This window comes from Cyanistes caeruleus, chromosome 11, assembly GCF_971803275.1.
Source record: "Cyanistes caeruleus chromosome 11, bCyaCae1.hap1.1, whole genome shotgun sequence".
In the NCBI taxonomy this organism is placed as follows: domain Eukaryota; kingdom Metazoa; phylum Chordata; class Aves; order Passeriformes; family Paridae; genus Cyanistes; species Cyanistes caeruleus.
Genome location: NC_141711.1, coordinates 409,616 through 437,265, shown reverse-complemented (window position 1 = coordinate 437,265; position 27,650 = coordinate 409,616). Strand labels below are relative to the sequence as shown.

Below are 27,650 nucleotides of genomic sequence, written 5' to 3'. Positions count from 1 at the left end.
ATTTCCACAAACAGCAGGGCTTACTCAAGCACTTTCCCAGTGCTCAGCCTCTTTGCCCCAAATTCCTCTGGTTCTTTCTGGCATGCAGCACATCTCCAAAGGCACCATTTGATGTCCACTCCTGCTTTTCACTGTTAGAATTAGTATGTCAGAAAATTTCACAAAAAAGACTTTTTCATACCAAACAAGCTTTGCAGTGATGACCTGAAGGCCATTTTCACACCAAATGAGTTCTGCAGTGCCAATCTGAAGTCAAACAATGCTGTACTCAAGCACTGTGGCTCAGCCAGAGCTCCCTGCCCACCTCTCAGCTGTGTCCTTCATTCCTCAGTGCAGGCACTGGGGCCAGGCTGGCATGTGGGGCTGGGAGAGCAAGACACGGGCACGCTCCGTGGTGGAGCAAACACCCCCAAGAGAATAGGGAGTTTTATTTCCCCCAAACACCTGTCCAAACCTTCCCAAAGCCTTTAGGAACTCACTTACCTTAGAGAAAGTTGCATTGACCAGTGAGATCATGATGTTCCGAGATACACCCGTGGGCATCGGCTCCAAAAGGGCAGGTACTATTCGAGGACAGTCAATTTTCTTCTGCTAGGTACAAAAATAAGAGAAAAAAGGGGTTAGCTGGGTGCATGCTGAGCATCCTCAGCAACAAGGGAAGAGGAACCATCAATAGTCCTTGATAAGACTCGTTTCACTGGGAAACAGGTACTGCCAGGTGCACAGTGCCCGTGTGCCTGCACCTCAGCTGCCACTACAGCCGTGACAGGGCCAGAACGACTCTGAAAGGAGGCACTGCCACCTCCAATGGCAGATCTACCAGTGTGATCCTCTCCCACCCCCTGTAAGCCATGTCCCAGCCATTGCATGGCTCACACCTGCCAGCACCTGCAGAGTCTGTGTCCCAGGGTCTCCGTCCTGCACAGCGGCACTGCAGAGTGCATGGAGAGAGGGCAGGAGGAGCTACAGGGGCTTCAGCAAGGGGGCTGCCATAGCAGGGCAGCTGCAGTGAAAGGCTTAAATGAAGCTGAAAAATTATTTTAAAAGGTCATCTGTCTCCCTACTTTTGTTCTCATTTTAAATTGACGTCTCAGACACTGGAGCTGACTCAGAATTCCAGTCTATGTGACAAACCCGTCCTGTTCTCTCATGAGACGTAAATCACACTGAGAAACTACAGCAAAAATGAAGCCAGATTGTGCATGGCCCCAGGGTACATCCACAGTAATGCCTGTGACAGTGGAGCCTTTGGGATAAAAGACAACAAATACTTGGTCCATTATGCAGAATCATTTGCAGCAGGCAAGATTTCCTTTCACTTGCATTAAAGGTTATCCTGCTGTGGCTCCAGTGCTGCCAGTGCTGCTGCTGCTCCAAGGAGAGGCCGAGCCTGACCCCTGGCACTGGGATGGGATGGGATGTTCAGACACATCCCTGCAGCCAGACACATCCCCAGGACTGGACATGCAGTCAGGGGAGGTTTCTCTCCTGCCCTCCCCAGACCTAGACAGGGGTCAGGGAACTACTGGGAAGTGCCTGTTTGACTGTGGAAAAAAATGTTTCACTTCTGTTAGGACACTCATCTAACCAAGCACAGTTGGTGCTGCCCAAACAAGGAGATTAAATAACAGAGAGGAACGTGATAAGGGAAGCAAAAGAGCAAAGCAAATGACTGGGGAGAGATTTCAGTCCCAAGCCTCTTCCAAGGGAATAAAAAGAGTTAAAATAAAACCAGCACAGCTACAATTTCAAGCAAAACATCCCCTGGCCTGGTGAGTCCTTGCATGTCACCAGAGCTGGCACAGCTTCCCAGAGAAATACACTTTAGAGGACTGATTAACTTGTCATCTTGCAGCCCCTTCTCCTGCTGTTCACCAGCCACCAGAAATAGAGCTTCCAGCTGACTATATCCTTCACATCTGGATCAGAGGAAAGGGGCAGAATGTCCAAGACGCTGTGGATGGAGCTGGTACGATGCAGCTTTCCCTGCAGAGCCATGCTCAGGTGCAGAAATGGTTTGTTTACCAAAAGCTCCAGCAGCAGGATGAAAGCACCGTGTTTCCAGGGCTACAGAGCACCTCTCTGCAGCTGCTCACGAGATCAGCAGGAGGCACAGAGAGAGAACAAACGCAGGTCAGCATCCAGCCCAACTGTACCTCTGGAGCAGGAGATCCAAGGAGATAAAGTTAATCCTTTGCTAATCGAGGACTAACCCAGAGCAGTCGCCAGGTGACCCCACAGCCCTGATGTCACCCAGTGTCACTGCTGAGACTGACACAAGCAGTGCCCAGCAGCACACACAGCAGGAGCACTCACTGCCCCAACAGCGTGTGCCAGACTCCCTGCAGCGTCCCCCGGGCTCTGGCACAGGACACACACCCAACAGCAGCTACCATCAGGATGGTTTTCAACTTCCCAGCAGCCATCCAGACAGCCAGAGAAAATGCCAGACACTGAAATGTGTGAAGTGGACAAAGAAGAGGATGCTTCCCCAAAACACCTGGGTATGCACAGGCAGGCACAGCTGAGCCCAACACGCTGCCCTGTGTTGCTGGGAGCTGCCACCTGGCAGGGACTTCTCCATCCCTGTTTCCCAGGGATTTACAGGATCTGGAGCTGTACACGGTGGCTTCAGCTCCACCTCCATGCCCTGCTCTGAGAGTCGCCCACCTCTTCCCCACTGGAGGAGAGTGGATGCCAGGGCTGGCCCTGGGCTCAGCCTGAGACTGAGGGTGAGACATCTGACACAGGGATAAACTCCTCTCGATGATGAGCACGGGGAACACCAGAGACCTGAGTTAAGAGCAGACCACTGGGTAAAAGGAATATTCAATTTAAAATGTAAAAGCTTGGCTTGGATCTAGAGCAGATTGATTGCTAAAAGGCCCATTTTATTTAAATTAACTTCAATTTAAATTTCAGTAGTAGGAACACTCTGATCCTCTGGGTATTAAAACTGCAATTTGGAAAGGGGAGATTTTCTCCTCTGGATGAGCACCCCAGTGGTGCTTTGGCACGTTATTAACATACAGCAGCCTCGAGTCAAAGCTAAGGGAATGGTGGAGTACGGCTGTTTCTTCTTGTACTCAAACCCAGGTGGCCCAGGATGTGGAGAAAGATGGAGCCCACAGGAGGCACCAGGACAGCTGAATCCTTGAGCCAGCTGGCATCCTCCTCACATTCACACCTCGGCACAGCACAGCACAGCACAGCGTGGGGGGCACGGTGCAGTCACAGCTCACCTGCCCACACACATCCCCTCCTCACGCTGGCTGAGGAAGGTGCCCCAACCCCAGCAGGGCACAAGCCATGGCCAGCGAGTGCCAGCCACTGCTGGAGCAGTGAGCAGCAGTTTAATGAGCCTCACCTCCATCTGCAGCACACCCTCACACTGTGAGTGATTGGAGACACAGCTGTAGGCAGAGGGGCACCAGTGACACTTCCACCTGGCCGAGAGGCAGCTGGTGCACCTGAAATGGCAAAGGCAAGGTGAGAAAAGCAGAGTATAGGTTGCTGGATTCCTCTCTCCTCTCTCTGGGAGCTGGCAGGGGATGTGGCCTCAGGCCACGGCAGACTGAGAGCCATCCTCCCCTGCCTAGAGAAAAACGTTTTTCCCAACAAAAATGCTCTTTCCCCTCATCTGTCTCTCTGAGGAGCCTGCCATGCTGGACCTAAGACTCTCCCTGCTGTTTGCACAGACATGGGAGCACTGGTGGGCCCTGTGCTCAGGTCCTGCTGTTGTGCTCCCGAGAGGTGGACGAGTTTTGGTCTGCAGCACTAGAGACCCCTCAAGCTGATGGGGTCAAGTATATGACTGCTCCCACCCAGGGCTGGAGGGAGCAAGAGAGCATGACCCTCTCTTCCCCAATGCCCCACAGATTGCTGGGGAGGCTACCTCTGCTGCTGAAGGGTTAATACAAGCTTTATATAAAAATATTTTTCATGTTTAAAAGAAACCAAACATGTCCAGATGGCTTGAGGACCCTCCTCTGGCATCACATCTCCCACGATCCTGCCAAATCCTGCCCAGGCCCCCAGCCGCCCACTCACAGGAGCTGCACTCCCCCATAAACCCCACACAGGAGAACCCTCATCCAGCTTTGTGCTGGCACCTTCCAGCTTCAAACTGCCCCACCTTTGTCACCCCAGTGCCACCCGTGCCCTGCCAGCCCCTGCCCGCGGTGGCTCCGCCGCCTGCACACTGGGGTCGCTTACGCTCTCTTCGGGTAAATGTTTCCAATCCTTTTGCAATCATAGATGGTGAAGTTGGCCCGGATAATGTTTTTGTTGTTGACCCGAAGAGAAGTTTCAACGACCACGTGGTCTGAGAAAATCAAGCCAAAGAATATTGGGTTGCAACAGCCCCTCGCTCACACTCACACTCAGTAGACAAGAGAGACCCTTGGGAAAACAAGGGCTAAATCTGATTTGTTTTCTCTAGGGCTTCCTCCAAGTTGCATTTCAGAGCTTGGAGCAGTCATCCTTTCTCCTCTGACCTTCAGCTCTTCCCCCCGAAATCAGCAATTCACATTACTCTCACAGAAAAGAACACGGTGACTTTCAGCACAAAATTCCAGCATGCTATACAAGTGTTAATTAGCAGATTTAATTATTGTCTTCACGTACAGTTGGTACTAAATTATAATTTTTAAAATGTGGTAATTAAAACATGTTAGTTATTATGTTTTAAAATCCCGCTCACTTTTCCTGTGCCAACAAACCTGCAGAGAGTGGAAATCCCTATTTTGGCTGTTCAACACACCATACTACCTTCCCTCCCCCCAGAACTGCCTATTTCTTGTTTTTTACTTTGCAATTTTGCCATATAAGCACCAGGGAGAAGAAACAATGCCTCTTTCAGAATACAGACAATAAATCATCGCATTGGATTCCAGAAATTCATTTGGACATTGCTGTAACCAACAATACAGAGCAGTTAATGATCTCCCATTCTTTGGATAGTTTGGGAGAAAAGCAATGCAGTTTTACAAATGGGCCTAGGAAAAGTGGAATTTTCAAAAGGACTAACTAATTCTTCTCTTACTGAAGTCAGCCATCTTCAGTAGCACATTCACTTCAGGCTTGAAGGATGAAAATTTAACAAGCTCTCAAGTCTGGACTGAAGCATCAAACTTCTCCAAAGGTGCTGACTCCATGGCTAAGTGGCCAGTCCAGATCTGGTTGCCTCAGCCAGCTCAGCTGACTTCAGCCTCAGCAGGCACACATCTCCTCTGGAGGCAGCTCCATGGAGCTTCGAGACAGGCACCCCCTCTGGCACCATCCCAAAACAGGGGACACTGGACACCTCTGTCTGGCTTTTCACTGCAAAATGGGGGCTAAGAGCTCCTGAGCTCCTTTAGGTACCCACTCGCTCCTCCTTCTTCTGAACTTCTCCTGAAAGCCAGCGTGTGTTTGGGAGGGAAAGTAAACAAAGCAGTTGAAAATATCAGTATAAAAACTACATTATTTGCCTAGGGCTAAAATGTTTTTGGCTTAGTTCATACTAAATCTAAAGCAGAAGCTCAAACCAGATAAAAATAAATACATGAACTGGCATTTAAATTCTGACGTTTAAAACCAAAATTGATAGATTTGAAATACTATCAATGCATGTAAAGATGGTGGAACTCCTACGCTTCAGTCATATGCCCTGTGAAACAGAAGCAGCTTAGGGCTTTTCTTCCCTGTATGCATTAACTGCACGTACAAATAAAAAATAATTAAAGCCTAGTGAAAATGATGTCCACAGAAGTGATTAAAATGAACGCAGCTTGTTTGCCTCTACATACCTTGGTCATCAGGAAATGCTGGATATTTCTCGTGTGGAAGCAAACTGCAATAAATAAATTGGTTTACATAATCCCCAGCGACTCTGGCTACCGTGTGGATGTTGTTTCCATAGTCACATGAAATATTTGTTCCATTCAGGTTCGGGATAGTTCCATTTATTTGTATTATCAGGACCTATATTAGACAAAAAAGTCGGCTATTATCACAGAAAATTATATCTAGAAATTGTCAACATTTTAGAAGCTTTTCAGAGGTAGGCAACTCCAAAATAAGCCCATAGACAGGGTCTGTCTTGAAACAAATAGTATTTTGATGAAAACATTTAAAATATAATTAAAATACTTTAAAATAGCAACAATACAAAATCAGGAAATGAGTTGACTCGGCTGTCTGCAGCTGATTGTGTTTGAAATTTTGCAACTCTCCCCTGTGTGTTTGGTGCAGCAGCTCTCGGTGGTTTTTGCTGTAGGCTCGGCTCTAGGCACTGTTTGCCTGCAGACCTGGCATCCAGCTGAGGCTCCGGGGTGCAGCAGGTCACCCCCAGCTCCCCGAGAGCCTTGGCCTGGGGCAGCAGATGCAGCAGAGCTCAGCATCCCCCTGGCCCACAGCCAAGGCACGAGGAGCCGAGCTGCTCCACGCGTTGTTCCACGGGTGGGGACCCGTCCTGCCAGCGGGCAGTGGCTCTGCAGACACCGCGCTGCTTTGGAACTGGCAAAAAACGCACCGGGTTCTCTTTGTCAATGTTGATCTCGGGCTCCAGGATGGTCATGGAAGGGCACTGCTGCACTCCTTCACTCACGCTTGCCCAGAAGTTGGCTCCTGTGAAGTTGGTGCACTCGTGCTGCAGAGAACACCTGCAGCAAACAGAGGAACAACTCGTGGTTGATGAGTGATTAACAGGTGATAAAAGTGTTGAATTTCTCGTGAGAGAAGCTCCTGAGAAAATCTTGTGTCTGTATCTTTCTCCTTCACCCATGCATCCATCCAAGCCTAAACATTTGCTGCTATGTTTAAAGTGCTTGCCATGACAAAAAACATGTACCCTCACAGCACCAGTGGGGCAGCAGGATTGAGGGAGGTGAGAAAAGGCCAGGCTGAACCCAAACTCAGGAGGAGAGGATGGCATTTTGTCCAACATCCTCAGTTTGCAAATGTGGAATCTAATTTTGAATATCCCCTTTTGCATGTGATTGTCTTCTACTGATAGAGGGGATCTGCAGGGGCAAAAGATGTGACTTTTACAGGGTATGGGTTCTCCCAGTCCCATGGTTTGACACCTGAAAGAGATTCTTTGGGCTGGCAGCTGCCTGTGGCATGACAATGCAGCTACGGTGAAATCGTGTCTCTGAAGAACATCCCAGCCCTTTGGGCCAGATGCCGTTGTTTCTAACAGCATTTATTTTGTAAGGAATGCAAAAAGACTGTTGGTAGCATGACTGTGGGGAAATACAAAAGGCACCAGAAATCCCAGGCTCGAGGGCCAAAGCTGAAGCACACCAGGCCACGGCTGGTCCTACCTGGTCTCCATCGTGCACCACCCGCAGTAGGCGTCAGCGGCAGCCAGGCACTCCGTGCACGTCGAGTACTGGCTGCAGGCAGCCACCTTCACCCGTGTCATCTGCACAACAACAGCACAGCTGCTTCCAAATGTGTCACAGCCCCCCGAACACCCACCAGCCAGGACACACGGCATGGCCAGGTGCAGCTGGAGGCCAGACACCTGCGCCTCGGGCTGCCACACCCTCACCTTGGGGCAAACTCACCCAGCACCGCACAGGAGCAGACCCTGGCACTGCCTGGAAGCTGGAGCTGTGCCACAGCCACCCGGCGTGGGGATGAGCCCAAGAAGCCGGCAGCTGCCCATTGGGGACCCCTGGAGCCTGTCCAAGCCGGGGGCTGTGAGCCCCAAGACAGGAAGAGTACCCTGGGGCTTGGGAAACCACAGGGTTTGCAGCCAGCTGAGCTGAGCTGGGCTGAGCTGGGCTGCTCCTTTTCACCTGGTGCCATGGCAAGGAGCCATGTGATGACCAGGTTACAGAGTGTGACACTGCACCTTTCAGAGGTGTCAGATGGACACAGCTTCACAGCTTGTCCCTCTCTGTGAAAAGCTCTCACCCAGACCTGCAGGAAGCTCCTCTCCAAATAGAGCCCAGCACGCTCTGGCTGTTTACACAAAGATCAGAAAGCAGCACCACTCTAGAAACCTTGATTTGTAAAAAAATCAAAGTACCTCTGGGGACTCACTTGGCAGAAGCAGTTGGAAGGGAAAGCATGTGTTGGTTTCTGCTCTCTCCTCCTTTGATCTCTAAACATTTGGGAAGGAAACCTGAGTGGTTTGGAACAGTGGGGACTGAAAATGTGAGGTGCCAAGAGCCCAGAGCTCCCAGCAGGCAAGCACACTCCAGGCTGTGGGGCTGTGGCCAGAGCCCCACTTCACTCACAGCACCTCACTGCTCCCCAGCCCTGCAGGGCTCAGCAACCCCACCCCAACCCTGTCAAGCTCCTGAAGAGCTTCCTAGGATGCTAACTCCGCCAAAGAAAAAGCAGCTCATCAGATTTATGGGAAAATATCCTTAGTCAGAAGACTAAGACAAGCACCACACCAGTTGTTTGATCAGCCCAAGCAGAAGGCACAGCCCAGCCAGGGGCTGAGATGAGACAGTCGGAGCCATCAGCTAAAGAGGCGTCCTGGGAGGGGTCTGTGAAATGATAATGACCAATCTGCAGGGAATTAGAGCTTGGAAAATACAAATGCAACATGTAACATTTGTGGTTGTGCATCTGTTTTGACAGATTAAAATGTAATTCAGGACAAACCATCAGTGCCTGGAGCGCTCAGCTCTCATCTTCCTCCTCTGTTAAGTTGATGGAGATGGGACCGCCTGTCTGTACCTGTTGTGGCTCTCCCCGTCTCTGCAGAGCCCCCCTGCCAAGCACTGAGCAGAAACCTCCCCAAGGACCACTTCTGACAGGCAGACTTTTTGTCTGTAGGAACCCCTGAAAGCCTTCCTAAAGACCACATCCTGTCATTTTTGGGTTTCTGTACAGGAACAACCTTTGCTTATTTCTGCATTCCCGTAAGTGCAATCGGTTTCAGTATCTTTCACTTTCTTTTTACCTGACCACCACAAAGACCTGATAAGCTGGGCTGCATGGTGTTATCACCTAGCACAGGAGAATGGACAGGCACTTCCCCAGAAAGCCCAGTGACAGCCAAAGCTCTGAACATCTTTGCTCTCACCATTAAAGAAAATCTTATTGTCCCTTTCTGCTTCCAGCTCTGAGCTAAATCAAATGTATGCTGTGCTCTAAGAACTCTTTTGTTGAGGACTGAAGATCTCACCTGGTAAGAGGTCATCAGGTAGAGGTAGGTGGAATCAGAGGGGTCAAACTGCATGATGGGATGGACAGGCTCTCCATAAGCCACCGAAATGGATCTCCTGCTAATAACCTTCATCGTACTGTCCAGGTTAATCTGCAGAGAGAAGAGGCCATTTTCAAACATTAAGGGGAGAAGATTATTTCCTCTTGGTTATAAATAAAAACCAAAGAGGTATACAGGGGTGCCCCAAGCTGTCAAGCACTGTGAATCTCCTCACACTTTGCAGGTTGCACACACAGAGCTTTCCTGGAAAGTCAGCTCTGTGTCACTGGGCAGGCATAGCATGGCCCAGAAAGCCCCAGCCCTGCTCAGTGATGCCCATCACCCCTGGTCCCTCTGGGAAGGGTCTGGTTGAAGGCTCTACCCCTGCACAGCTGCATCCAGCAGGCTCAGCAGCATTTGTGTTGCCCTCGTGCGAGTGGCACCCGCCTCTGGGCCTCATCACATACACACACACATTCTGTACAGAGAACACTGAGTTTCCAAAACTTAATGAAAAACAGTGAAAATCAGCAACAGGGCTGTACAGCATGGCATCTCCTGCTCCCTGAATATTTGAAAAATAAGTGTTGTCAGTCCCAGCCAGAAGAAGCTTCTATCCCTGCTGACTCCAGAAGACCACGGCAGCTGCCACGAGAGTGCCAACTCCTACCTTGTCTCATGAATCACCAGCTGAAGCGCTGGCAGTGATGGAGAAGGCTGCACAGCATCAGCCTGCCTTTGCCTTCTCAGCCCTGAATGTCTTGGCATTTGACTCAAAAATTCAGTAAATTAAATGTGGCATTGCTGAGAGGAAATAACAATGGGGACTACAAAATTTCTCGTGACAGTCACTTTTCAGCTTAAAACAGAAAGGGGATGAGGAAAATTCTTGCCTCCTTACTAGCAAGGGAAGGCAACTATTGTAATGATCAACTGTGATTCTGTTCTCTAAATGTGGATTAATTAATTAACATAGGTTAATTAATTCTTACACTAGAGCAGCACTGACACACTGCTACAGCACAGGCTCAGGCTTCTCTCTGCTAAGAAACACTGAAAGCTATGAAGAAAAAATAAGGAACTATCACTGTGTCCATTTTAAAGGCTGGCTAGCCAGAAGCTAAATTATTCCCTTGGGATCACCCCAAGATGTCCATGAACTGAGCCCTGACATTCTCCACTGCATCCCCTCTCCCTCACTGCTGAGATGTGCTCCACGTGTAGCAGTTTACAGACACCCGTGCCTGGGTCCCTCTGCCTCCTGGGCATGTTCATCCTACACCCTCTTCACACAGGCTCCCCCTGGATCTCAGGGGGCTGCAGGCTCTGGGGGAGAGCCCCCCGAGCAGCCCAGGGGCAGCGACCACCAGCCCTGGCACAGCAGGCTGGGGTGGGCTGGAGGACACACACTGCCCTGGGTGCTGGTGGGAGCAGAGTGAGTGAAGCCCTGGGTAACCCCACCACAGCACTTGTCTGTGGCCTTCCAGACATGGACACATCAGGACAGACCCCCTCCCTCCTTGTGCCCTTGAGGGCACTGCACCCTGGCACGCCCTGCCCCAGCCATGCTGCCCAAGCACTGCTGACCCTCCCGTGACTGCTGGATGTGGTGTTGGCCCTCACCAAACAGTCCACAGCCACAGAATCGCAGTGATTTGCCATACGTGCCCCTGGTAACCCTAACTGCTGCTGGCAGGAGCTGGGCAAGCACCATTTCTGCCCCTCTGCTGTCTTTTCTCAGGCAACAAATCTGAATGATTTGGCCACACAAAGTATCTTGCATCCTGTGCCAAAGAGCAAGAAGCCCCAAAGGTAGAAGGGCTTCTGGTTATGCAGCTGTGTTGTGGAATTAGATTACAGCTATCTGAGCAAATTATCCCAGCACAGGGTAGCCGGGAGCCTCTCCCTAATGGAGGCACTGCAGATAAGGCTGGTCTCTCGGAGATGATAATGGAGCAGAGCTGTTAATGCCGTGTGAACAGGCTGCGCTGCGTGTGGCATCTGCCCCCAGCCCTGCGCCTGGCCCAGTGCCAGCTCCCTCCCAAATTACCTGCCCCTGTGGGCAAAAATCAAAGCAGGGAGTTCCTTTGCGATTGCTCCCACATTTCTGCCAGGAGCACTTAGACTCAAGGGAAGAGACTGGCAAGTTTTCCTCTATCTAAGTATTTTGATCCAGTATCCCACATTTTGCACCAGTCCCCCCAGGCAGAGATAAAGCAGGTATCAGCTGTCTTTGCTCCAGGCCTTTTCCCCCTCTTCTCTATGAACTTCTGATACTGGCAGTTTCCCAGACTGCTGTGGCTGCCTGGAATCAAAACTTTCTCTGGCAAACTTCAAGCACGAAGGTTACTGAGAGCTTGGCCTTGTGTCCTGGCTGCAGAACTGGGGCATTGCATCACCCTGCATCACCTCTGGCATGTTATTTACAACAGGCTCCACCATGGGTTCACACCTGCTTTGGATTCAGCTGTGAAGAAGAATCTCTTTGTGACTCCCCTGTCTACACGGAGTCTTCAAAAGCCAGCACCTCAGAGGGAGAATTTATTAGAACAGCTTTTAACAACTGTAATAATGTCAACAGTTAAAATAATAAGTAAACATTGTAATTAAAATATTATAGTGTGTATATAATCATACTCTTTTAAAATTATATTCATATAATTAATAAAATGGTTTAATAAAATTAATTAATAATTCAATGCTGCACAATAGCGTTTTCAGCTTAGGGTTCATCAAAAACATCCTGCTCACGTGGCAGCCCTGAGCAGTGATTAACAGCCAGCAGTCACCAGGCAGCGTGCATCACTGTCCAGGTTATGGCACTACCCAATGACTTCTTCATTGCCCAAAGGAAGTAGGAGCTCAAACCAAGTAGGCAACAGCTGTCATCCTCTGGGCAGACCAGAGGTGCTGGAAGGGGGAGCCCCAACACCCAGCCCGTCCCCAGCTCTGCTGCCCCACGCTGCTGCTGCTGGGCCCCACTTGCCTTCAGGAGTCCTCCACTGGCCGTGCCCAGGAACACAACGGTGTAGTTGTTGACACTGGCCACTGCCACCGCAGTCAGGCCACTGTAGGTGAAGATGGGGGTGGCAGTGACAGGGTTCACGATGGCCAGTGGGTGCTGAAGGTGTGCGGCTCCACAGTCCAGCTGCTCCGGCTGCAGCTGGGGAGAGACACAAATATCAGCAGGCAGCACAAACACCAGTCCAATCCCTGCCATCCCCTCAGGGGCAGTGGGGACAGAGCCCCTCACTGCTGAGTCACAGAACAGGAAGATGCACCTGGCCCTGGCTGGTGAGCTGACCCACGAGGGCTGGCACGTGGGGCACAAGGCTGATAGCAGGGCTTCCCCATCCATTCACTGCCAGCTGCCAAGGGGCAAAGGCAGTGGTTAAGGACTTGCCATTGACCTGTGTCTATGAGCAAGCATCTGACTTGTTTGGTCGAAAGCAAAACAACAGACTTGACTCTCCTGTGCTAAATTAATTAGTGCATGGCAGCAGCATTTGCAAGTGGAACTGATGCCTCATATTCCTACTATGCTGCCGAGACACACCCAAGATTTATGACCCCTTCACTCCAAATCCTCTGAGATTCTCATGTAATTTCTACTCAGACAACTTGGATGGATTCAACAATGCCTGAACATCACAACAGTCTAACTGCCAACAATTCACCTGCAGTCACTCCTGCAGCAGCTTTTCTGAGCTGCAGCGGTGCAGCTGGAGCCTTCAAATGATGGACACCTTTCAAGGGCCATTTCCACTTCCCAGGCTCAGCCTAGGTGAGGCTGTGACCACACTGTCACACTCCTCGGCAGGGCTGGCATTCCAGCAGCAGCAGATTTCTGCAGGTCACCTGTGCACAACCCAAGCCCCAGTTGTGGGAAGGGTCAAAACTCCAGCAAGAGATGCCTGGAGGGTTGCAGCCCACACCCCAAGGACAAAGCACATTTATGCCTGTCTGTATCCAGTCAGAAGGCAGATAGTTCTGCCACAGAAGCTGACAGAAGTCTGCATTTAAGCAGAATAAATGCAGGGATTTGAGGCTGCATCTGTCAGGGCCTGGGAATGCACCTTGCACCAGGCAAAAGGTGACCATCAGCCTGTCCAGCACAGTTCTCCCTCCCGGGCTGCACCAGGGTGTGGATGCTAATTCCCTGGTCATCATTAATGGAACCAGGCTAAAGCTTTGGCTCTCTCCTCTCTTCAGACAGTTCAGAAGATTAAGCAAATCCTTAGGCTTTGCAACAGGAGGGTGAGACTGGGCAGGGTCTCTCTGCAGGGTCACATGCGCCCCATGCCCATCTGCCCCCAGGCCACCACCACGTGTCTTGGGTTGGTGCCACACCACAGCAACACATTCCTGAGGAGAAGTGGGGAAGAAACATGCCAAAACCCAAAAGGGATGCAAAGCGATGGGGTTCTGTATGCATAAGCAAGAGATGGTGCCCCTGCACTGGCAAAAGAGAAGAAGCCCCAGACAGATGCCCACAGGGGGTTGCTGACCTCCCTGTCATGGCCACAGCTGGTCCAGGGAGCAGTCAGCACAGGGACTGCAGGCCATGGCACTGCCCATTCCTCCCCCTTGCATGGCACAGGACAGTAGCAAACCTCACCAGGAGCTGTGGGTGCCAGCCAGCCCTTGGTGTGTTGGAGCAGCTGGTCAGCAAACAGCCCGGGCTGCCCAGCAGAGACACCCCACAGCAACCTCTGCACAGGAGCACGTACCCCTGACCACAGGGATTGTGCTGCTGCAGACACATCCAGGGCTCATATTGCTGCTCTGGACTAGCACAGCCACAGTGCCACTAGAGACAGGCTGGGTCTTCAAAAAACCACCCTGACCTTGGTCCCCCGTGCCCCACCAGACCCCATGGCCACTGCTGGCTGCTCCAGACGTGGAGTAACAAAGGCAGATGTGAAAAACTTCCGCTGCTCAGATGAGTGCTAAACGGGACAGCACATTCAAAGCTGCAGCTCTGTTCTTAGGGGACCTAAAACAAAAGGATCAAGTTTGTGGATGCAATGCTAAATTAATTTTCCAGTTTTACTGCATCTCATTCTAGTAAAAAGTAAAATCACAGCCCAAATTCTTAAGTGTGTATGTTTGGCCTGTTAACTGGGCCATACAACTTTTCTTATACAATACAGAAGACATGGAAAGCCATTCATGTTTCTGATTTAGTTATTCCTTCCCTTCACAAACAGATATTTAGAATTTTACTTGGGTTTATTTACTTGTCTTAGGGATTATTATCTCTAGCTCCTCTTCATGTCTCTTTAAGAACATCAACACCTGAAGTTTACAAGGCTCCTTTCTGCAGGGAAACAGGCACAGAGACACCTCTGACCACCTGGGACCCCAAGGGATGCTCAGCACCTTCTCTCTATGGCAGCTGTGCAGGAGCTGGGACCAGCATCACTGCCTGCCAGCCTGAGAGACATGGCCCTTTCTTCTCACAGGTGGCCAAAATCACAGGAAGTCTCTTATCTGCAGCGCCTGCCCGCTTCCAAATCATGCATTTCAGAGCTCATACCAGTGCAAAGTGTTTTCCACAGTAAACAGGATGTAACTATTCTAACCCAGGCCAAGATTTATTTTGGCTGCACACATCCTTCCTCTGAAACACCTTTCTTCAAATGACATCAGACCTTCCAACAAGTGGATGGGTAGGAGACATATGGTGTTTCCCTCTGCCGGGTCCAAAGAAGGGATGACATGCTGTGCTGCTGCTGCCCATACCCCACAGCACCAAGAGGACAGCTAACTCCATCACATTACAGTAAACAGGATACAGCCAAGTCACATCCTTCTGCAGACACCAGGCAGTCACCACAGCTGGGGAATTGCACTGGATGAATGGAATAGAAGGCCATCTCCAAGTGGAAGGGGTTAAATCCCACTCCCTCTTAAATCAAGCTGCCCTGTCCTGAAATGGGAAAAGAACAAATGTTTTTTTCCAAAACCAATCTCTTTCTATAATCTGCATTTTAGAACACCCAGTGGGCATTCACTATATTGCCTCTATTTTCCTTTGACGTGCTCTGGGTACTCAGTAACTCACAGAACTGTGGGCTGATTTTAGATCCAAAACCTCCTGCCCACAAAAGGTTTGACTCTGCCCCTCTGTCACTGATCAGGAGCATCTTGGGTGCAAGATGGGGACAAGCACAGCCAGCACCAGCCAAGCAGCTCTGCCAGCCCCTGCCAGGACGAGGGGAGCACGCTGCTGTGCCCCTGCACACTGCAATAAGTGATATTGCTGCAAAACTTCACAAGTGATGCAAATGAATTCAAATCAAGGGGCCATGGCTAAGAGGATGGTTACTCAGATTAACCCCTGAGTGTGATTGCAGAAACAAAGTGGGACTGAGATAAAAGATTTCCAGCCACATCATAGCTCAAGAGTTCAGCTGCCTTCACAGTGTGAGTTCAGTTCTTTATCCCAGGCCTATAAGGAGCATAAAAAGCGATTTCCCAGTATTTCCATTACAGCTCCCCAGCCCTGGGCATGCAGGATGTCCCTTCGGGAAGGAAGTCTGTTGGAAACAGAAGGGGGAAGAGGAGTGGTGAGGCAGCTCTCAGGAAAACCATGAAATGCGCTGATTTCTGCATCCTGTGTTTGTGACCTTAAAAATAGTTCTCAAGCAAAGCTGGAGCTAATTTGTGACTCAGAAGCAGAGGAAAGCCCTGAGCCCCTGCCCTCCACGAGGCCATGCTGGCTGCGCTGCAGCAGCTCCAGAGCTCCGGAGTGAGAAGGGGAGCCTGGCCCCTTTCAGACTTCGTATCAGAGAGGATTAAAGTGTTGGCTTCCAGCATGCCTGGAGTCCTGGGAAAATGACACAGCCAGCATCGGATAATCCGCTCCAAACTTGTTGATTTGTGGGACTTAGCCATCATCTTCGTAGGCTCAAAATTTGGCAGCTGCTCCCACACAACTGACATTTTCAGGCCATTAAAGGCTGTGATAAAAGGGCCCTAGTTTTATCTCTTGCCTTCCTTAACATAAACCATTAGGCTTTTATTAACATTTAGGTATGACTCAGGGAAATTTCTGACTGCAGAGAGAATATTCAGAATAATTAGGATACTGTCGGAAGAGAATAGCAGGACACAGACTCTCACTGAACTGTAGGGACAGGCTAAAAACCAGTGGTGCAATACTGCATAGGAGAATGGACACAGCCAGTGATGCTAAGCCAGCCTGGCTGCATTATGCTAAGGGAGAGGACAAGCTCTGCTCTGTGCTGGGCAGAGCCCAGGCCAACCACACACCCCCAGCATTCCCCCGGAGCTCCCCCGTCCCCCAGTTTGTACACACAATCACTCGTTTATCTGCTGCAGTGTCGCAACCAGACCTGTCAAAAACAGGCTTTCAGGGATGCCTGGAGGAAAATGTCATCCTCAGAAGAGGACTCCACTGTTGAGGCACTTGAGATGCAAGCAGTCTCCAGCTGCAGTGCTGCTCAAGGGTGGGCATTAGCACAGAGCTCCTCAGACTTCCCATCATGTTTTTTAGGCAACAGGAGGCAAATCAATGTGCACTTGTGGCCAGTCAATTCAGGCTGAGAATCTCTGGCAAAGTGAACCTGCACAATTTTTTCTCAAGAATTACCAACAGCACAGGATCCACACAGCACAGCAGACATTCTTAAAAAAACAAAACAAAAAAGGCCTAAAGTGAGACTTGCATTCTGGTTTCACTGTTTGCTTAGACCACAAGTTCCTCAAGTGAGGAGGCAGGAGTTTTGCTGTGTTTTGTCCATCTGCACAATGCCAGCCCTGGGCTAGGGTACTAATGTGACATCAGCAATGGTTTCTCCCACACCCCTCTGCTCCCAGTGCCTGCAGGGCACTATCACCCTCAGAAAACTCATTCTTCCCTCTCTCTGCCCTTGTGTCCAAATTTTTCTTTCCTGCCAGCTCCTAAATTTCACTCTTGGCAGCCTCAGGTGGGACTGGTGGCTGGGGTAAGAAAGGGGACAGAGCACAGAGGACTGCCAGAAGGCAGGGCACAGCAAGGACAGGGCTGATGGCTGGGGACAAGCACAGCTGGGTCGGGCCAAAGCACTGCAACTCAGCAGCAGCAGCCACAGCCCTCCACCCACCAGAGGTGTGAGACTCTGAGTGCTGGAAGAGGCTTTCAGTGTCCCAGATCATCTCAGAGGGCAAAACCCAAGCTCCATCTGCTGCTCTGGCAGCGGCAGCCCTGGGCAGACAGCACGTACGCCCACCTCAGCAGGAGGACACAGACACGGGGACAGGAACAAGGCACAGCCAGTCTGCTACAGTGAGGCCAAAGCCTGACAACAGCTTCAACAACCATGGGTCCCTACTGCTGTCCAACCATCTCTGTGAGTCCACAGAGGCTCCAGCCTCAGCTCCACAGAGGCACCAAAGTTGGATGCCTGCAGCTGACAGTGTGATTCCCCCCTAAGTCTCCTCTGCTCCCTCCTCCAGCCACAACTGGCCCAGCTCATGGCCACCATCACTCCATCAGCCCCAACCCTGTCATGCTGACCCCAACTGGAAAAGAAAGCTGAAGGCCATGCAGAGAGGTGACTGGCAGGGCCCCAAGACGCCCATCCCAGCCCTGGCAGCCCCAGCATGGGTCCCCCTTCCTTGCTCCACACAAGTTGGGGGTCTGGCACCCAACAGGGCTTCCCCCAGCAGGGCACTGAAACAGCAAGTGCAACAGCATGGGGAACTGCTCAAAGCAGAGAAACATGAAAAAGAAGCACTTTTTAAACTAAAATTGCACATCCTTCATGCCACCAGGAAGACTGGTCAAGCTTATTATGTTAGCCTTCATCCTGCATTAAATACAATACTTCAGATTATACAATCAAATCCACCAGGAATGGGCAAGCAGAGGGATTAACAAACAGGCTCCAGAGGGGTTGTCACAGTCAGAACAGCACGTGTTCGAGCAGCAAGGGCTTGTATGTCCTTTAAATTCACCCCTCTTGGAAACTCGGCTCCTCTTCCCACTCCCTGGGGACAAGGGGCTGAGCAGATCAGCCGAGCGTGCCTCATCTCAAGGACACCCACTCCTGCTCAGGAGCCATGAGACACCTCCCCCATCGAAACTGCTCAGAGTAAAATGCTTGGTTTCTTTAGGCTGTATGTTCTTAGCTGTTCTTTCCTTGTTACCCCTCCATCACTCAACTTGGGTTTCTCATTTACCTTAAGCTTTGGCCTCAGTAACCAACCTCAGACCATTCAAACTGTCTTCCACGGGGAAGAGTCCCTGATGAACCATGAGTTTGGCTCCTCGAACATTGGTCGTTACTATTTTATTATTGCTAGTACTAACACTTAGCACTTCACATGCTCAAAGTGCTCTGAAGACATATCTGTGCAAGTCAGGGCTGAAAAAAGCATCCATTAAAGTAACAGCTTCTTACCTGGCACAACTGGTCTTTTGCATGTGTCAGTTTAAATCTATTTCATTTAGCAATAGTTTAGAGTAAATGTTTTCCTGTATTTTCCTCATTAGTTCTGCTGAATCAATTAAGCCCCAAGATAGTGAGCAGAACTCTAGCCTTCTTTTACACATCCTAAGTAAAACCTGCCTCTGAGAAGCAACGCTTCTGGGTACCCCCCGTGCATCGCCTGCTCCACAGCCTCAGCACCAGAGTCCAAAAAACAAACCACCACCACTTGGTTGAGCACCCAGCCTGTGGAGCTGAGGAGCTTCTTGTCCCACCTTGCAAGGCTGTGCTTATCCAGGTCTGATAAATGTGAGAGGAAGGTGCAGTGATCAGCCACAGCAGGTCAGACCATGTGCCATCCCTGTTAGTGCAGGATGCCACAACCCCACTCCTTGGAGACATCGCAGCCCCAACTCCCCCAGACCTGCGTAAGGAGCTCTCCGTGTTGGACAAGCCCCGCTGACACTCAGCAGGTATCAAGGCAAAGGTGGGCTTTGCCATCCGCCCTGCTCACCAGCACATCACATTTGACAAGGGCTCATCTGGGCCTGGCTGGATCTGGGCTTTCCCAGGTACAACCCGTCCCACGCCTCTGCTGCCTCACTCTGTCAGAACAGCGGCTGCCAGCAGAGCTGCTCTGCAGATCTTAGGAATAAGTACTGCTCCCTCTGCTCAAAAACATCAATAAATTCTACTGGCTTCTCAAAGCGAGAGATGCTGCAGAAAATCTGCCATCTACTTCACCTGCTGTAGGCTGTTGCAGCCCAACTTGAAAACAACAACTTAAAATCATTTCTTTACCAGCCCCACAGGAATCAAAACCAAAAAAAAACCAAAAACAACAACAACAACAAAAAAAAAAACCAAACCCAATCGAAAACACCCAACCAAACCAAAAAAAGAAATAGCAAAGCAGATCCCTCCTGCAGACATTGCTGTGATCCCCTGTCACACTGTGGCTCCAGGGATGTGTGCTAGGGACAGTCACACAGAATCACTTGGAACCCAAATTCAAATCCTGACACTGCCACTCTTCTGATCAGAGACATCAGAGGGGGACCTGAGCACCCACATCCCTCCACGAAACAAGGACAACAATGATGCCCCAACACAGGAGCTGCACTGTACCCAGGGCTCACCATGCCAAAGGGACCTTAAGTGCATGGGGTTGTTGCAACACTGCTCTGGGGCAGCGCCCTGGGGACAACCACCAAGCAACAGACACTCACCCCTTTTCTTCCTCTCGCCAAGAATGCCAACCCCCATCCACCCCATGCCTGGCACAGAGGAGCAGCCACATTTCAACCATCCCATTTCCAGCACAGAGCAGCAGCCACATGAGCCATCCATGCCCCCTCCCTGGTGCAGCTGAGGGGCTCAGCCCCTGCAGCTAGGAGCCGCTGGCAGCCACGGCCACCCCAGCACAAGCCTGGTGGCCACGCTGCTGCAGGCAGTGTGTGCTGGCACTCAGGTGGTTATAACATTTCCAACCACTGTGGGTTGCCTGGTGTTTGCATTAAATTACCACAGCCAGGGGCTCAGATCATTGTTTCCAACCCCTCTCTGGGAGAGGATATCAGAGAGTCCCAACAGTGCACCTGACAGACACCTACTGGGATTTACAAGGAATAGTAAGGTGCTTCTACAGCATCCCCGGGCACCCACACACATCTCACAGTGCCTTAATCACTTCTTCAGGTGCCCTCAGCCCCAACAATCTTGTCACTCAATCACTGTAAATGAAACTTTGAAACATCAGAAGGGAGATGGCAAATCCCTTCATTTCCATCCACCAAGGTCCTGCAGCTGAGCCTGCATCCACTGTGGCTCCTGGGGCGTGGGTTCACATTCACATGTGGGAGTCAAATATCTGCCCTGGAAAACCCTTGGCTTTAGCCAAAATGACCCTTTTCCTATTTTCCATCTAAACTGTTACAAGCCTGTTATTTAGTTACAGGGGATTTGATGAGCTAGATGGATCAAATGTAGTGTGAGCACCCAAGCACCAGGAATGAGCGGGTGTGTACAGCCAGCTGTTGGCAGAGCTCTCCAGAAGCCTGTGCGTGCCTGTGACCCCCCTGCCCTGCCAAGGGACGAGCAAATGCTTTGCCTGAGCAGCCAGCAGCGCTGGGCTCCCAGAGCAGGCAGGCACCGAGCCACAATCAGGAGCCAGATTCTGTTCCCTAAAGCAGCACAACTTCCTGTTTCCAGGCACAGAAACTTTTGCCACTTTAACCAAATTTCCCTTTGCAATTTGGGACCTGTTTGAACTTGAGATACAAAGCAGGGATGAGTGCTGAGGCCCCCAGGGAAGCATTCCCACCACCCACCTTCAGCTCGGGGGCAAGAGCTGCTCCTGAGGAGACTCCCCTGCTTGGCACAGAGCACCAGGGCCATGCCAGCCCTGGCAGTGGGAGAGCCCCCGGGCACTGCAGCCCACAGAGCTGAGCCTGCCTTCCCAGGAAGGAGGGTGCTCGCACAGCTTGACTGCAGCAGCAGCAGCTTGTATTTTCACATAAATTCCCAGGGAATCCTAGCCAACAGCTGACCACAACTCACTAGTACCAGGTGAGAGACAAAACAGGTAGCCAGGGCTCTGGGCTGGGTCCAAAGCCAGGCAAAGCTCACACCGTGGCTTAAAGCCCGTGTTGGGGAGCAGGGGCAGCCTGACCCCTCGTCCCCAGCCCTTGCAGGGCAGTGGGAGGGACACCGAGCTCCCACCGTCCGTAACGCCACATCCCACAGCAAGACAGACAACGGTGACAACCACGGTGCAGCCCTGCAGTACCTGGGCAGTGACACCTCGGCGTGGTGCCAGCAACTCTGAACAGCCCACACTGCAAAACACAGAAATTAGGCTTGCTACAAGAATTCCTGCTTCATTTTTGATGAAGAAATTAAGTGTAAATTCCCAGTTTCCTTTCTGTGGCTAATCCTCTGGATTTATTTGAGTAGACGTAGGGTTAGAGCACATTTAGTTTCATGTTTGGAATTTCTAAATTAGTATAAACCAGCACTTCAAAGTAACTCAGCTCCTATAAAACCCAATCCCATGGAGATGCCACAGTATATTTGGACAGTAAGTAGATGTTTTGTCATATTCCCACGTGTATATGAGATTTTTTTTTCTTTGGGAACATTTTCTGACTGGTTTTAAACCACATTTCCATGCCCAGGCACACATATATACAAAGACTGTTTATATAGTCTACCCAAGAAGTTAATTTTATTTAACAACCCATTATAGTAGAGCTCACTGGTGGGTATCTCATCATTACACCCCCAAACACAGTGTTCAGTGACCATGCAGGATCTGACACAAAGCCACAAGAGTCAGAAACTTGAGAATTAATGCTGAAACATTTCAATATCCCATGCCACTATGACTATGGTTTTCAGCAGAGGAAGCAAACTGGATTTTCAGCCCTTTCTCTGAGTTGCAGACCCCAAAATATTTCCCAAGAGAGATGTAGTTGCCTGGCCAGCAAATCTAGGCTTAATGAATATGTCTGCTTTCTATACCTCTCCAGTAGTTTTTAGGAGACCGTGCAGAAACCACAGAAGACACTGAGTTTGGAGCAGCTATGAGCAAGAGATGGAGTTTTCAGTTCAGCTCTTCCTCAAATGAGCTTGCTCATCACAGCAAAGTGTACACACAAAGGTGCCTGGCTGTGTCCCCTGCCAAAATACCCACTGAGAGATGGGGCAGTGGCAAGAGGACACTGTGGGGGCTTTGTCACATTGGGATGTGGCTGTGATGCAGCATGGCCGAAGAACAGCCACACAGACCTTTGTTTTCAGTGGCACAGGGGGGGACACTCCTGGGATGCCCCCCATGGCCAGTGCTCTCGAGCCAGCCAGAAGCTGGGGATGGGCTCTTGCTTTGCTTTCACAATGGATTCAGCACCCCACAGCTGTGTCACACTCCAGCCATGCAGCCAGCATAATCTTCAAACCCACTGGGCCATGATCCTCCTGGGGTAGAATAGCTCAAATATGAGCTATAAACCCACGCAGTGCCCCAAGAATTTGATAAGTTCTGTCAGTGCATTGCTGCAAATACTATTACAAGCAGTTTGCTCCAGAGAGCTCCTACTCCTCTTCCCTTCTGGGGGCTCGAGTCCAAATTCCACATGGGCTTTGAGTGGGCAAAACAGCACAGTGATTCCATGCAAGTATTCCAATTTAGCTGCATTTGACACAAAATTCATTATAAAAAACTATTTCTGTTGAGGGGAAGCAATCCTAGAGCTCACCCACTCACTGTCGGTACAAGAAGCCAACCAACCTAAACCCTTCCCTCACACATCCTCCTCCCCCTTAGCTGCCGCTGTGAATTCATCTCCTTGGTACGTGACTTTTCAGCAACCCTCATTGAGAAGAACCAACAGCCCCCACTCCTGACCTAGACCATCCCCCTCTGCACATTTTCTCCTCGTCTCACACAAAGCTGTTGAGCATGTGCTTAATTGCAAGTAAGCATTTCCATCAAAGAGAGGTGCAGCTTCCAGGCCAAGCTGGTGGCTCCCCTTGCCCAACTTGGGGAATGCAGACCAGCAGGGCAGCTGGCAAATCCACCTGCCTCATCCACCCTCCACAGCCCCGTGTGGCCAATCCCACATGGGAGCCAAACAAGTGGCTGCCACCACATCAGCCTGTACAGAGACGAAGCCCCTCGGTCTGTGCCAGTCTCCTCAGCCCTCAGAGCACAGCACTGAGTGGTGAGAAGCCCTGCCCCACATCAGTCAGCTCTGAGCAGAAATGCCGTGGGGACTGACAGGGATGGCTGGTGTGTTGAGTGCCCACTCCCAAAACCCCTCACTGGTGGGCGAGTGCTGGAGCTCCCTGGCTGAGCTGAAGCAAGTGCTGCTGGAGAGGAGCAGTCAATTAAACTGGAGAGCACATAAGGGGTCAATGATTTTCCTTTCACACTGCATTACACCTAACAGCCCATGGTCCAGACTTGTAACCACTGACTACTTCAGCTGAACACACACTTGGAATGAATCAGGCCAGTATCAGGAGTTTTTTCTTCCAAAAGGAGATTAAAACCCAAGTACTTGGTCCTCAGGAAGAACTAACAAGCCACACTTACTAACACCAGAGCCCCTGGCAGTGATGCACAGGCAGTGGGAAAACTGGAAACCCACTAACAGGGGGAGAAGTGGAACACATGGGAAGACAGATAGATACTGATCTGCTCTGCCAGAGCAGCTGCTGCTTTAATACATTTTCCTGCTGCATTTCCAGGTTTGGGACACAAAACATATTAGAGTATTTCACTTGAAGGTGGAAATTAATGTTAGGTGTTTGCAGCACAAAGAAACACACTATTACAACTCTTCTCTTGACACTGCCACTCTGGGACTTAAAAATACAAACAGCTTGTTAACTTGTTGGCAATTCTAATGATTAAGGAAAAGGAAAAAAAAAAAAAAAAAAAAAGGCTCTCCTGACTAGCAGGATGGCTTCCCAGCAGGCTCAGTCAGAGGAATATGCTTCAAATAAGTGGGAAGTGTAGAGATATTAGGCATGAACAAATATTAATGTTATGCTTCATTTATATCCTGCTGTACTTGACATCAAAGGATCTCAAAGCAGCTTTACAAATGCAATCTGACACTACACGAGTTGGGTTTCTGAATAACAATAAATACAGGAGTATGTGGGAAGCAGGTACCTCGGGGTCAGTGACTGGTTCAAGGCCAGTGGCACAGCAGCAATGTCAGCTGGTACTACAATCCAGTCTCCCCATCCATCTTAAATCACCACCAGTCTTATTGCTCTCTCCATATGAACAAATTTTCTTGCAGCCTGATCTTGCCACAGTGGCAAACACAGAGGGTTCCCATGACTCCCAATGGCTGCATAGTGCTCAGTTCTTTTATTCCCCTGACCCTCACATCCCCTGTTGCTCATCCTTTTGAGAAGAGCATCCTTCTCAGCCTTTATGGCATCAGTGACAACAGGCTCCTGGTCACCCTCCCTGCCTACTCAGGTAGTACTTGGAGAGGAAGGTGCTACTAGGAACACACATTACAGTGGAACAGGGACCAAAGATGGAGTGAAATCTCATCTGTGCCTAGTCTCCTTTGAGTCACTCATGAATTAGCTGTCTAAATACCTTACTGGATACAGCAGTTGGTACTTTCAACATCAGCAGACTGGTGTTAGTCATAATTATTTTCTTTACTGAACAAAAGTTAGAAAAAACTGTATCCCCACAGCCGTCCTGGAGAAGCTGAAGGGTGATGGGTGCTTCTGCCACTGTCTTTCAGTTATGACCAAGCTGTTTGTTCACTTCCCAAGTGCCTCCAGCAGCCCCAGCCCTGATGCTGCCGCTTGACCCGCCTTGGCAGACAGTTCAATCCCGCCTGGGGCTGAGGGGCTGCTCTGCAAGGATGCTGAGCATCAGCCACAGCCAGCAAGAACTGCGGGTGCCTTCACATCCTGTAAATAGGATTCCTGATTCCCAGTGAGTCCTCTGAGAGCCGTGACCATGCCAAGATGTCAGGACTGAGCTCCCACTGTTTAACACACCCAGTCTTTGTGGAATTAGCTCCAACTACTAGATTTCCTGGCTGTCAGGCAGCTTGTACTCTGCCACCAGGGAAAAACTGTTCAACTTTGCTAGAGTAGGTCTATGAACCAAGTGCATTAAGACTACATATTTTACCACGGAGTGGAGATGCCACACTAAACACTCTGGTTACCATGGGAAACCTTTCTTTCTTTGCCACTGGCATTGCACAGGGAAGCCCAAGCCCAAATGTTCTATCTCGCCTCTGAAATCAAACAGATGTTTTCATGATCTTTGATGGAGCTGAGCTGCGCACTCATCCCAGAGGAAGAGAAAAATGCAGCGTTAAAGCAGCCCTTTTCTCTCTCTTTTTTTTTTCCCAAGCATAGTATATTTTTAGTGAAAAGGGAAAAAGGCAACTCTGTCTCGCGCTAACATTGACGGCCACTCAGTAACAAACTGTGACAATGGCAAACTTCTGCCACGAACGCGGGGAGCCAAGGCAGCCTGTGTGCCGTCCCTGGCAGGGCTGTGCTCCGCCAGACGGGACATGGGGCTGGCGATGCCCACAGACATCTGGCCGCGCAGGGCACCCACGAGAAGTGGGGCACCGGCGACAAGGTTAGGGAAAGGATGCTGACCCCGAGCAGGCGGGACGGTCTCCGGGTAAAGCAGGGAGGGCAGCGGGGTGTGGGGCTCAGCTGCCCGCCCGGGGGAAGCAGGGGATGCGCTCCAGCTCGGGAGAGGTGGGGACAGCAGCGACCGCGGGACGGGACACGACGAGATGGGGCCGCTGTCCACCGCCGGCTCCCCGAGCCCCGGCAGCTGCCCGCCGCCCGCCGTACCTGTATATTCCTCTTCTCGCAGGCCGGGCCGGTGCCCTGCACCACGCTGTCCAGCACGGTAACCATGCCGGCGGCCGGGCTGACGAAGCAGGAGTTGCGGGCGGCCCGGATCGTCTCCTCGATCTCGGCGAAGCGGAAGACGCAGAGCGCGGACTGTGACCGTCCCCGGCCGCCGCCGGCTCCGGCCCGCTCGAAGACGCCGAAGAGCAGCTCCTCGGGGGGCGGCGGGGCCAGGCCCGGGCCGTGAGGAGCGCCGGGGCTGCGCCAAGCCGCCCGCGCCGGGAACACGGAGACGAGGCGGGTGAAGGCGTCGGCGGCGCCGCCGCAGCGCAGCCCCAGCTGGATGTAGGACTCGGTCAGCTTCTTGGTCTCGCCGCTGCCGTTGAGGGTGGCCTCGGCCGGCTCGCCCAGGCAGATGCGGGCCAGCAGGCTGTGCGCCGGGCTCTCCTTGTCGCCCGCGTTGGCCTCGCTGTTGAGCGCCAGGTAAGCGTACGGGCGGCGGGCGGGCGGCGCGGCCCCGTGCTGCAAGAACGCGCGGACGAAGCTGAGCTTGTGCCGCGCCTTGTCGCCCTGCTTGATCTTGAGGATGTTGTCGTCGGAGGGGTTGATGTCGAAGGTGAAAAGCTTGGCCAGGTCTCCGCGGGCGTTGAGGGCACGGATAGCGATCTCGGGCGTGTTCTCGAAGCGGTGGTCCTCCAGGCTGCCGTTGCGGGGGAAGAAGGGGCTGCCGAAGCCGGTGTAGGTGGCGGCCACCAGCAGCCGCGCCCCGCCGCCGCCGCCGCGGCGCAGCACCAGCCCCACGGTGGAGGCGTTGGGGTGGTTGGCCGCGACGTTCAGCATGCTCGGGAAGACAGTGACCGAGTCGCTGCCGCCCGGCGGGAAGCGCACGGCCACTGCCGAGATGTTTGCCATGCTGCGCAGCTGGCAGAGGCCCTGGTAGATGGAGCCGCAGACGACAAGGACGCCCTGCTCCGGGTCGGGCTGCAGGATCTTGTTGTAGTTGTTGGTGAGCACCCTGGGGTGCTCACAGGAGGCCTGCGGCAGCTGCGGTGCGTGGCACAGCGGGCTGTCCAGCACCGGCCCCACCGCCGCCTCCGCCTCCAGTGCCAGCTCGCCCCCCGACAGCTGGAACAGCCGATTGACGGCCGCCAGGTAAACGCGGGAGCCCGGGCCGTCCAGCGCAAAGTTGTTGGTGAGGGTGGGCGAGAGGAACTTGCGCTGCACCTCCAGGCCGGCGGCTCGGCCGGGCAGCAGCAGCGGCAGCAGCGGCAGCAGCAGCGGCAGCAGCGCGGGGGGCCGCGGCTCAGCGCCTGTGGCCGGGACCGGAGCCGGAGCCATCCCGCCGCCGCCGCACGGTGCATGTGCCCGTGGCCGGGCGCGGGAGGGGCGGGCGCGGGGCCGCTTCCTGCGGAGGCAGCGCCCGCCGCCGAGCGACGCCCGCGGGAAGTGGCGGCCGCGGCGGGGGGCGGCGGGGGGCGGCGGGGCGATCGGCCGCGCCCCCTCCCTGCCCCCGCCCTCCGCCCGCCCCCGCGCCCGCCCCCGCACCGGTACCCGGCGCGTCCCGGTGCCGCGGGCCCGGCGTGTGCCTGCGGTGAAGTTAGCGATGTCTCCCGAGCGGCACCGGGTGGCTCCGGGCGGCTTCGGACAGGGCGTCCCCCCGCCGCGTGAGGGGCTGCTCCGGGCTGTCCCCCTCC

The 27,650-nt window shown here is 52.0% G+C and overlaps 1 protein-coding gene across 2 annotated transcripts in view; it reads right to left on the bottom strand.

Annotated features, from left to right (window-relative positions):
* The window catches only part of PLXND1 (plexin D1), a 67,510-nt gene extending 40,109 nt beyond the window's left edge, over positions 1-27,401 (bottom strand). The window contains exons 1-9 of one of the 2 annotated variants that reach the window (XM_086845813.1): positions 25,957-27,401; positions 12,141-12,317; positions 9,134-9,265; positions 7,308-7,408; positions 6,515-6,644; positions 5,790-5,964; positions 4,216-4,324; positions 3,368-3,470; positions 484-591 (exon numbers count right to left, since the gene is read on the bottom strand). In XM_086845813.1, the coding sequence (XP_086701939.1) occupies positions 484-591; positions 3,368-3,470; positions 4,216-4,324; positions 5,790-5,964; positions 6,515-6,644; positions 7,308-7,408; positions 9,134-9,265; positions 12,141-12,317; positions 25,957-27,294 (2,373 nt within the window). In that variant the 5' untranslated portion in view covers positions 27,295-27,401. The remainder of the gene's footprint in view (positions 1-483; positions 592-3,367; positions 3,471-4,215; positions 4,325-5,789; positions 5,965-6,514; positions 6,645-7,307; positions 7,409-9,133; positions 9,266-12,140; positions 12,318-25,956) is intronic. The other variant, XM_086845814.1, reaches the window with a different exon arrangement.
* Positions 27,402-27,650: the final 249 nt, after the last annotated feature.